This window comes from Hipposideros armiger, unplaced genomic scaffold (genome assembly GCF_001890085.2).
Source record: "Hipposideros armiger isolate ML-2016 unplaced genomic scaffold, ASM189008v1 scaffold_28, whole genome shotgun sequence".
Classification (NCBI taxonomy): Eukaryota; Metazoa; Chordata; class Mammalia; order Chiroptera; family Hipposideridae; genus Hipposideros; species Hipposideros armiger.
This window is the reverse complement of record NW_017731378.1, coordinates 1,867,123-1,878,363: the sequence shown is the minus strand read 5'-3', so window position 1 is coordinate 1,878,363 and position 11,241 is coordinate 1,867,123. Positions and strand designations below refer to the sequence as shown.

The following is an 11,241-nucleotide window of genomic DNA, read 5'->3' as shown; positions in this document are numbered from 1 at the left end:
GGTTTACTGGGCGACTTCGGGTGCAAGCTCAGTGCGTCCGGGACGCTGGGGCCTGAGGAACACCGGGCCCTTAGGAGTCAGTCTGCACGCGGCCTGGGAGGGGGCAACAGTCTAGACCCAACCGGAGTCTAAAGGGCTGCCGCCCGCGTGTCGCAACAGCTTCCGGAGCAAGACGCGCGGGCCACGCCAGGGGATGCCCCGCTCAGGCCCGCTCCGCCTCACGCAAGCTCGAGATCCCGCGGGAACACAACTCTCGGGCTAGGGATCCGCGCGTCTTGGGATTTGGGGCGGGCGCTCGAGCGCGGGTCCTAACGGCAGCAGTCAGCGGTTTGACCTTGAGGCCTGGCACCGCCCCCCCCCCAGGCGACCCGACCCGCAGCGGCCGTAGCTCCACAGGCGCTAGTCCGGGGCCCAAATCCAGCCTCTATCGCCCCGGGCGCTTCGCTCTCTTCCGGTAGCCAATCGAATCCCGACGTGGTGCAGGCCAATGGCTGCGGTCAAAGTATCAAGGGTGGTTGAGCCTATCAAAGTTCAGCCTTAAGTTTTACATGTCAACCAATCAGGGGCCAATAAACAAGAAGCTTCCAAGATCAAAGGGGAAGGGGTGGGATTTCAGCAGTAGAAACGCCGTGGAGCGGAGGAATGACAGGCAACTTCACTAATACCACAAGCCTGTTTTTTTACGTAATCAAAGAGGCGGGGTTAATTTGGCAACAGCACCAATGGCTGGTTGGGGGGGCGTGTCCGCGGGGCCAAGCGGGAGCCGGAGGCCCGGGGCTCTCCGGGCCGCGCCTGAGGCAGACGCAACGGGGCTGGGGGGCGGCAGCGGCAGCGGCAGCGGCGGCGAGGGTGGGCGTCGCAGCTGGCCCGGGTGGATGGAGTTAGAGGGGCGGGGTGCTGGCGGTGTGGCGGGGGGGCCGGCGGCTGGGCCGGGGCGGAGCCCCGGGGAGTCGGCGCTGCTGGACGGGTGGCTGCAGCGGGGCGTGGGCCGGGGGGCCGGCGGCGGGGAGGCCGGGGCCTGCAGGCCCCCGGTACGGCAGGATCCGGACTCCGACCCGGACTACGAGGCTCTGCCGGCTGGAGCCACTGTCACCACGCACATGGTGGCGGGCGCCGTGGCAGGGATTCTGGAGCACTGCGTGATGTACCCCATCGACTGCGTCAAGGTGAGACTTGGATCGGCTCCTAACCCGACCTGGGGCTGACCGGATCCCTGGGTCCTGTCCAGAGCCAGGATCCCGGCCCGAGAGCCGGAGCCGACATGAGTTCCTTCCTGGCTCCTGCCACCACCACACAATTCCACCGATACTCCATGCAAGCAAGGTCCCGGCCGGGAGTTGATCCCAGTCAGGAACCAGGACCCGTTTCTAAGCGTCAGTGAGATCTGAATCGGGACTCTGGAACGCAATCTGTCAGCCAAAGCCTTGGATCTCAGCTGGGACTAAATAGGGATAGGGTGGGATGGGATGAGAACAGGCAAGTGCTACTAACTTGATTAAGGTGAAGCCAACTGGCGTGAAGCAGACCCTCTAATGCCTTGAGATGTTTTCTGGGCGAGTGCTTGTTCAAGCTCCTTGCTGTGTCAACCCGTAAAAGTGACGGGGCAAGAACCAGAATCTGGGATCTCTCAGCTAGATAAAAGGTTTACTTAATCTAATCCACGAGTGATTGGAAATGGAAATCATTGGGCAGTCAGAATTCAGAGTGCTAGACTGGAAATAATGTGGAAAGGAAAAGTTTTTCAGGAAAAGGTTTCTCTGTGCAGCGAGCATGACACCCCACCTATTTCCTGAAAATGAAAATTGAGCTGGGATTAGGACTGGGCATGTACCGGGAGCACATCATACCCCAGCTGAGAGATGGAACTGAAAGTGCGTTTCTTTAGCCATCTGAAGTTGACAGTGGGTACCGAAGTCAGGTGCTTCTGAAGAAAGCTGGGTGAAGAGGGGAAGAGATCATTCTTTATAGTTTTTATTGTGCATGAGTTAAGGTACCAACCATCAAAAGTGAGGACTAAATTGAGTGAGCAGTAAACTCGAGAGCGTCTTTTGAAATAATTATGACAGAGACTGCTGCCTCCTCTACATGTTAAGGGTGTAGTCAGACAATATCCTGTCAGCTACTTGATGTATGCTTTCTCCTCGAATCAGGAAAATGTTATATATTCAGAAGGAGGAGGGTATTAACTTGGGAAATGCAAACTCTGTCTCTTCTGCTTTTCTCCGGTTCCAGTACCATGTAGTATTTTCATTAGCAGTGTCAATGAGGAAATGGGGAAAGTGCTCATTAAGTTTTGCGAGTGATGTTGAATTGGTAGGAGTATTCTAGCACATTGCAAGGTAACTCCTAACAAGGGCCATACCCGCTGAAAGGGTGGTAAATGCATTTGGCTGAAGTGGACATTAGAATTTTAAATGCCCTTGTCAACTGGGAGGAATAGAAATAAACAGTAAAATCTGTCAGAAGTAAGAAGATGGTTAATGCTCTAACAATATTGAAATGCAAAATGGATAACTACTAATGAAAAAGATTGAGACATTTATGTAAGAGTCATGTTGAATGACTGTGAATTGTTAATGCTATATATCCAAAAGTTAATATGATTTAACTGCAAAATAACGTCACTATACTTAGACTGTGAGTAGAGAGGAGGGTTTAGGGTGCTATGTTTCAGGATAGGTATCACATGAAAACTAGATCAAGGAGCGCAATGAACTTTGTTTAATGACTTGAAAAATACAATGTAATGTAACTGACTTAGAAATATTACTACAAATTACCAATTTAAGTGTTGTCCCATTTTCTTACTCTGTGTATTTACATAATGCTATTGTTGCTGTTTGCAGATTCCTCTTAGAAATATTTGGGTGCATATCCTTAATGGGAGCAAATCTTTGTCCTATGACAAGATGGAATTGACTTTTTAGTAACAGACCGTTTAATATCAAATATGACAAATAAGGTGGGAAGTCAAAACGCGTAATATTGGTTAGGGTCAAAGAATGTGGGACGGGAAACCAAGGACGCCAACTCCTGAGGCTGTTAAGCCCACTGAAGGAACATTTCTGAAGAGTTCCAGAAATGTTTTGCATAACCACAGCATTGCTGGAAGTCACTCCTAGCCTTCCAAGGTAAATACAGTATTTTGAAGAGGAACTCTTACTCATTTACATAAACTTTGGAATTTTTTTTTTTATTAGTCATACAACGTAGTCATGCCTCAACGCCCTACGTTAAAGAAATAATTTTTTGATCTGGAGGGAAAAAATGCTCAGGAGTCTTCAAAAACACAAAAGCTTATTTTAGAAGAATCATTTTCATTTGTCATTAATGCTGGGACTTGAATGACTAGAGAGAATAACTAGGTGAGACCAGTAGGATTTAGTGTCAGTATGTTAAACACTTGCGTAGACCTGAAAGTAAAATTCAAATCTCTTTCTTCAGAAAAGCCTTCCCAGTTCACTTGTCCCCAGGCAGCTCTTCTTGCTCTTTACAGTAAATGGGGGGGAGAGAGGAAGAACAGCCCAATTGTACCCTAAGACTAGAGGCAGGTATCCGTGTTGGAGCCTCAAGGGCCACTGCAGTGTTTGCAAATGAAAGCTGACATTGCCTCTTGGTAGACAAGCCTGTGTACCCCCAGCCACTTACCGGGGTCACGGCAACTGAAAATATCCTTGGGACGGACCATGGGAAGTCAGCGTATCCTTGCTAGGCCACAGTTATTCAGCTATTTCCATGGGCATATAGGGAGGTTTAACAGCGCCCCCAAATCCCACTTTTCCTTTTCTGTGCCTTGGAGGCAAGCACCAGACTTTATCTATAGGGAGAGGCTCTGCAACTGAAAACAGAACTCTTCTCAGAATCATCTGGCAAAGTACCCACCTGTCACCAAGGTGGTGCTTTTGGGCTCTAGTGGTGAAGCAGATAATCTACTCACATAATAAAGAGGGAAAGAGCAAAGGGACATCATCTTTTCCAAATTCCAGATGTAAGTGGTTATCTATACACATTCACCGATGAAAGGTTAGGAAATGGAAACATTGGCTTATTTTATTTTCTTGCATCTAATAATAATAATTATTCAATAAATGGCAATGGTTCTTGTTTGCCAAGCACTCTCTGATATGCCTTATATTCATTTATTCATTTAACCCGTGAAACAACTTCAGGAAGTAGACACCATTTTAATTATTTTACAGATGAAGAAAAGGAGGCAAGGTAAATAACTTGTCCAAGGTCACATAGTTTAAGTGATAGAGTCATGATTTGAACCCAGCCTTACTCCTAAGCCTTCCATACAGCCTCCCAAAAGCAGATTTCCAGAACCAAGCAAGCCACAGAATTTCACAATAGTGCTTGTTCCTAAAGGTGACCTTCAGATTAATAGCTGGACATATAAATCATTATAGCCACAGAGAAACTCTAACATGAAAAGAAAATACAAATTAAACCTGATTTATTAGTGGTTAAGGACCAGTTAGTTGCCCATGTGTATTTGTGAAATGACTTAATACAAAAGACAACAATGCCATGATCTGTTCTAAGATATGAATTAATATTTCTGAGAATCATATTTGAATACAATAAAAAGCTTTATATTTCTGTCACTTTATAAATTACCAATGGCTTTTACATGCCTTAACTCTGAATCCACACAACAACCCTATAGCCAGCCATTCTAGTCTTATGCTATAAGTGATAATTATTGAAGCTCAGAGAGGTTAAGTGACATACCCAAGACCACACATCTAGCAAAGCTGGGGCTTAAATTCAGGCTTTCTAACTCAAATGTGGCTTGTCTAACTAAACCACTTATGTCCCTATTAGTCCATTTGGATTTTTGTCAAAGCCAGGCAGTGGTTTTTTTATGTTGAAGGCTATTGATAAATTCTTAGAGATTTTGTCTTTGTCCCAAAGGTAGATTGACTGGCCCACAAATTAGGGGAGCCATATTCATTTTTATATTTGGCATAGCTTAATGCCTGGGTCCTCTCCATAAGGATTTATTTTCATTGAGTTACAATTGTGAGTCAAATTTAGACGTGTGTAAAATGTTCAGAGTAACTTAGAGTCCAGGTTTCTCTTGTGGATGAAGGGTTCCAGGCCTCTGAGGCCAGACCTTTCAAGACCGGTTGCCTAAACGTGCCAATGACTCCAGCAAAGCAATGCAATTTCTGAAGTCTCCCTATTCAAGATCAGTTTCAAAGAAACCTATGAAAACATGTAATTGTTAAGGCACCAGGCCCAGTTTATCTATTAGTAGCCATTGCCAGTAAAGACCTGTAGTCTCTGAATAACTCACCTAATGTATTTTAATGTATTTTACTCTCCCCTGCATGATGTTAAAGATCAGTAAACACATCCTTTATTGGACATTTGTGAGTTTGTTTTTTGAGAAGTGGAAGAGAATGTGTCAATTTGTGATAAGTGATACTGGGTATTACTTATTAAGTTTCCAGTAATTAACCTTATGAGCTTCCAGTTCTTTGTTGGTAGCAGGGAGGAGAAAATAATATAGAGGAATGTGGATTGCTTGTACCTAACTGGGACCTGTTAATCTGGTTTTCTGCTAACGCAGTCAGTTTCTTTTCTCCCATGGTCTTGAGAAAAGGCATTCCTGGGTTCCAGATGGCCAACAGAAAAGTTCAGGCTTTTAAATGCAGACTGAATCAGTGATTGGAATGAAGCAAGAATTTAAACTGTACTTGGGCTTCAGTTACCCCTATTGGCCAATTTATACTTTCTGAACTAGTACAGACACACCTAAGATCCATTCATTCTTTCATGTATTCGTTCAACAAACACATCTTGAGTGCCTACTGCGTTCCAGACACTGGATATTGATTTTATATTAACTGTTAATTCCTTGAAATGGATCAACAGACAAGAGCTCTTCACTGGGAGACACCCTTCAGAGAAGGTCTGTGATTTGGGGAAGTGTTTCAAATAAGAATAACTTCCCAAATTTCAATAAAACTTTGTCCAGGAATATCATACAAAGTGTCTACTGGGAGCATTTGAGATCTTGCTCCCCAGCATATGTTGTCAGTTTGGTGCAAACAAACTCTTATAAAAAATTCTCTACAGGTGTATACATTTCTTACTTTGACAGACTCATATAGATGGAATCATACAGTATATACTCTTGTGTCTGACTTATTTAATATTATGCCCGTGAGGTTCATCCATGGTATTACATGTAACAGGCCAAAAAAAAGTGTCTACCATAAACTTTAGTTCCAATCATTGAATCCTCTAGAGATTCCAAGGACTATATTTCATGGAGACGGATTTTATTCACTGATGGCCAATTTGTGGATTTGGTCCATTTAGATTAGAAATTGGGAAGCCCCTTCAGTTTTAGAGACTAGGTTGGTTCTGCCTTCATAGTTTCAAGGTAAACTTTCTTTCCCAGGAAATGAGAGCAGTATCTATTAGGAATGCTACTTCTGCCAAGACTTGATCTTATAGACCCAGCTGCCATTGCCAAATAGTCTGAAAAAGTCAGATTATCATCAAAGTTATGTCAAAGGATGAGCCATCATCTCATTAGCGTTTGGACAAGAAGCAGGCCCAAAATCAGCCTTCAGAAATGCATAAAGTATGTTGTAGATAGCAAATACTTCAGAATCCATTTGTAAAGAATTCTTAGCCTGAGATTTAAAGCGCAAAAGCAACTTCTGAAACATAGACTTGACATTTGTTGCTGGGGCTGTGAATCATTTTGGAATTCAAGGTCACTTACTAAATAAAGGGTGATATTCTCATGGAAAATAATGGTATTCCATTCTTAGGGTCATAAATGACTAGAAAAAGGTCCAAGGCTTGGAAAGATTGGATATAGATTTGGAAGGAAGTAAAACTGGATGCACGCCGGCACGATTCCATGAAGAAGGTCTGCCCAGTGCCCAGAGCCCGAGTGCTGAGGTTGAGCGAGAGGTTGGCATGACTGACCTTGCTCTTCTTTCTGTGATTTCAGACCCGGATGCAGAGCCTGCAGCCTGACCCGGCAGCCCGCTATCGCAATGTGTTGGAGGCCCTCTGGAGGATTATAAGAACAGAGGGGCTGTGGAGGCCCATGCGGGGGCTGAACGTCACAGCAACAGGCGCAGGGCCTGCCCACGCCCTCTATTTTGCCTGCTACGAAAAGTTAAAAAAGACATTGAGTGATGTAATCCATCCTGGGGGCAATAGCCATATTGCCAATGGTATTGAGCCTTCCTGTGCTGGTTCCCCCACTTTCCCAACTCTTTGGGCTTTGCTGCTGTCCGTGCTTTCCAGTCTCAGCATGGTTTGGAGCGGAAGCTTTGGGCTGGGGTAGGCCCCATTATAGGGGAGGGACTTCCAGACCTGCTGGTCCCAGACAACAGGCTGCTTCAGCCCCACCCCTCCTTTGGGACACCTCAACAAAGGGTTACAGTGTCCTCCCTTACCTACCAGCCTGACTCTTTCCTCTCATCTTCTCCCTGGCATCAGCTTCTATAACCCTGGTAATGTGGAGACGCCCTGAACTACCCCCATTGTATGTCTTGATAGTCGGGTGGTGTCTTGCTCCCCGGGGCAGGATCAGAGGTGACCCAGCGCCCAAGGAAGACACTAATGGAGCCCCAGCTCTTCGCCTCACCTTTTCAGGATCCCAGCTGACCAGAGGCAGTTTGTGTCACTGAGGACATGACCTCAACAAGTGCATGGGGGAGGGGCCAATGGGACTTCGGTTTGGAGAAACCAGAGGGTTGGAAGTTGTGTGGACGGAAGGGAAGGGATAACAGCCTGGAGATTGAGGAGTGTCTGAAAAGCCAGTTGAGTGTGGAGAGGAGAGGGGGAGGAATATGGTAGTTCAGAACCTGAGGAAAGGTCTAGAGGGACAGATGTTAGGATTTAGAGACGGGTTGGGCACTCTAGGGGCAGCAGGACAGAAGGTGAGATTCTGTGAAGATCTGACCACCTGCCCCTCATGCTCTCCCTCCACTGGAGGCAGCCGATGTCCTGGCATCCCTTGGAGCAGTGTGTCTGCTTCCTGTTTGGGGCATGAACTGCATTTGTTCCCGGAACCATCTTTATTGATAGTCTGGGCTGGGGTGTTTTTGGGGTTTTTTTTACTCTTCCCAGCCTTAATAGCCTAGATGTGGAATGTATATTGAAATTAAGTTGGTGGGAACAAATATCTTCATTTCTTGGTACAGGAGTTTAGGAGCAGCGGCTTCCCATCTTTTGAACGGGTCTTAACATGCCCTCTTTAGCACAGTCACTTCCCTTCACTCTGGGGCCTCAGCGAATCAGCAGCCCTCTCCAGACCTTACATGTGGCAGTTGTTTTCTCCTTTGCAGGTGCAGCCGGCTGTGTGGCAACGTTACTTCATGATGCAGCCATGAATCCAGCTGAAGGTAATGATTCCCCAATCTTTCCCTCTGCGGGCAGCTGAACCTGCATCTCTGGGCTTTTCCTTTATTTCTGGTTTGCAGAAGCGAGCTGAGGAGCGCCCCATCAGTTTTGGTGGGAAAGCCTGCCGTATTACCTTGTCTCACCACTAGAGGGCGCTCCCTCCATGTCGTAGGTACTTAAGAGCCCCTCGGACAGGAAGCATATTCGTTGAGATTTTATTCATCTTTGGGACTTCCCTAGAGAAATATATGGTTCTACTTGGCCTGAGCCTTCTTGGAAGTCCCCTTTGTAGTAGATTTGATCTAATCTGAAATATTAGCAGATTATTTCACTTTCCTTCAAAGATGTGAAGATGGATTTTGACACTTGAAAATACTGCCGTTTTGGAATGAAGATAGTTGAGATATGAATGAAAGGGGAAATCGTAGAACTCAGTCCCTGCATTGTGGCTTGGATCTTGCCATTTTAGTTGTTGAAGGAGGTATGCAAGCAAATATGAAGGGATAGCACAGTTGCCATGTTTCTAAGTTGCAGTTTTTTGCCTGTCTGGGCAAGGCCATGGTGTGGAAAGGGCTAAGGCTAAGGTGAAGATCTGCGGAGCTAGCTCACACCATGTTATCTACTTGAGGAAGTAGGAGATAATTGGAAACCAATGCCACACTCTTCTTGGCTAAAAATTTTGGTTTTGGAAGCATTTCCTCCTCTCCTGTGGGAGGGCGGAGCCATCCTCATGTCATAATATATAGTTAGGTGCTCTTAGTACCTGAGCATTGGGATTGTTAGGGCTATCTGTTCATTATTATGTTCACTGCCATGGAGTCACTTCTCATTTCAGGAGTTATTAAAAGGTAAGATAATAATGATATAGCGATAGAGAGGCACTTATTTTAAGGAAACCCTCTAGAGCAGTGGTTCTCAACCTTCCTAATGCCGCGACCCCTTCATACAGTTCCTCATGTTGTGGTGACCCCCAACCATAAAATTATTTTCGTGGCTACTCTATAACTGTAATTTTGCTACTGTTATGAATCGTAATATAAATATCTTTTTGTTTTCTGATGGTCTTAGACGACCCCTGTGAAAGGGTCGTTTGACCCTCACAGGGGTCGTGACCCACAGGTTGAGAACCGCTGCTCTAGAGTCTCTGCACCATAAGTACATCTCATGTGTTATTTGGCTGGTTTTAAAGAGATCTTACCATTATTTTTTGTCTTTACCAACCCTCTCCGATTCCTTCCTCTCAAATAAGGGAAACCTTAACTTACCAGGCTAACTGACAGCTCACTCATTTTTTTCCTCTCTATTCCATTGGCTGATCCGCTGCCGTGGGACTCTGAATCTGGACACTTGCTCACCGGTTGGTTGCTGTTGCCATTTCTTCCTTCTTATTGATGGCACGACCAGTGGTCAAGCAGAGGATGCAGATGTACAACTCACCGTACCACCGGGTGACAGACTGTGTACGGGCAGTGTGGCAGAACGAAGGGGCTGGGGCCTTTTACCGCAGCTACACCACCCAGCTAACCATGAACGTTCCCTTCCAAGCCATCCACTTCATGACCTACGAATTCCTGCAGGAGCACTTTAACCCCCAGAGACGGTACAACCCCAGCTCCCACGTCCTCTCCGGAGCCTGTGCAGGAGCTGTAGCTGCCGCTGTCACAACCCCACTGGACGTTTGCAAGACACTGCTCAACACCCAGGAATCCCTGGCTTTGAACTCAAACTTCACAGGACATATTACAGGCATGGCTAGTGCCTTCAGGACGGTATATCAAGTAGGTGGGGTGACCGCCTACTTCCGAGGGGTGCAGGCTAGAGTAATTTACCAGATCCCCTCCACAGCCATTGCGTGGTCTGTGTATGAGTTCTTCAAATGCTTAATCACTAAACGGCAAGAAGAGTGGAGGGCAGGCAAGTGAAGTAGCGCCGAATGAAACCAGGGGTCCAGACAGCACCGCTGCACCCTGCCCACTCCAGCCACACTCTGTCTCCTGGCATGCTCCAGTCTTGAGTGGAGTTGGAAGGAAGGTAGAGGGCTCTCCCCAGGCCATTGGTGTTTTGCCTAACACCAGTTCCTGCCAACTTCCGTTGCCGCCACCTTTCCTTCCAGGCCCTAAGCAAGTGCAGCAGACCACCACAGCACCTTTGACAACTTCTCCACCCTGGGCCTGATGACCTGCTCTAGACTGTTACAGAGGGACAAGCAGCTCCTTCCCCTGGTTCCTAATAAAAAACCTCTAAATTAAATGGTTTCATTGGGTTTGTCTTGTCAGAGGGGAAGTGAGATGCTGTCAACTATTCTTGACTTTGCATAAATTGAGGGGCCCAAGGGGAAGGAAGTTCTAATGTGTGCGAGTAGTTTTTGTTTCTGCTGATTTTCACAGTGATTTAAGACAGTGGGGCCCTACTCCCCTTGTTTTAGTACTAGGCCCCCCAGGAATCTCCCTGATGGCAGGAACAGCGGGCCTTTGACAGATCATAGCTAAACAGGTGCTCTTGATCCCACTACTGCCTTTCCCCCGGGGCAGTGGTGTGACACAGAAGAGGTAGAAGATCTCTCTGCCCTAATTCTCAGCTCTGCCTGCAGCCGTAAAACTTTCCATGTGGCACTTTGTTTTCTAACGTAGTGGCAAAACTCAAAGTATTTAGTGAAGCTGCAGGTCCTGACGATGATGTGGTGCACAAGAATACGTTTCATTTGATTTTAAGGCTTTTTACAAGTACTTCAGCATACGCGATCGCACCTGTTCTCACAAAATCTGTGAAGCAGGCAGTGCAGGTATCACCTCTGTTTGACAGGCGAGGAAAGCTCACAGTGGCTGTGACTCGTTCAAAGCCTCACAGTAAGTGCAGAGC

The 11,241-nt window shown here is 46.5% G+C and overlaps 1 protein-coding gene across 2 annotated transcripts; it reads left to right on the top strand.

The window, feature by feature from the left end:
• The first annotated feature begins 755 nt into the window (after positions 1-755).
• SLC25A28 (solute carrier family 25 member 28) lies at positions 756-10,636 on the top strand. Of its 2 annotated transcripts, XM_019636510.1 has the most exons (4): positions 756-1,166; positions 6,980-7,208; positions 8,328-8,384; positions 9,787-10,636. In XM_019636510.1, exons 1-4 carry the CDS (start codon positions 876-878, stop codon positions 10,302-10,304), a joined length of 1,095 nt encoding a protein of 364 aa, XP_019492055.1. In that variant the 5' UTR covers positions 756-875; the 3' UTR covers positions 10,305-10,636. The 2 variants fall into 2 exon arrangements, with proteins under 2 accessions (XP_019492055.1, XP_019492056.1); XM_019636511.1 differs by lacking the exon at positions 756-1,166 and having other exon boundaries at positions 6,980-7,490; positions 9,787-10,632.
• The last annotated feature ends 605 nt before the right edge of the window (positions 10,637-11,241 follow it).

Bases quoted from the DNA above. Each gene is read 5' to 3' on its own strand.
- SLC25A28 (XM_019636510.1), top strand. From the start codon at position 876: ATGGAGTTAGAGGGGCGGGGTGCTGGCGGTGTGGCGGGGGGGCCGGCG. The intron at 1,167-6,979 runs GTGAGACTTGGA...CTGTGATTTCAG, and splicing joins ACCCCATCGACTGCGTCAAG to ACCCGGATGCAGAGCCTGCA. The intron at 8,385-9,786 runs GTAATGATTCCC...TGGCACGACCAG, and splicing joins AGCCATGAATCCAGCTGAAG to TGGTCAAGCAGAGGATGCAG.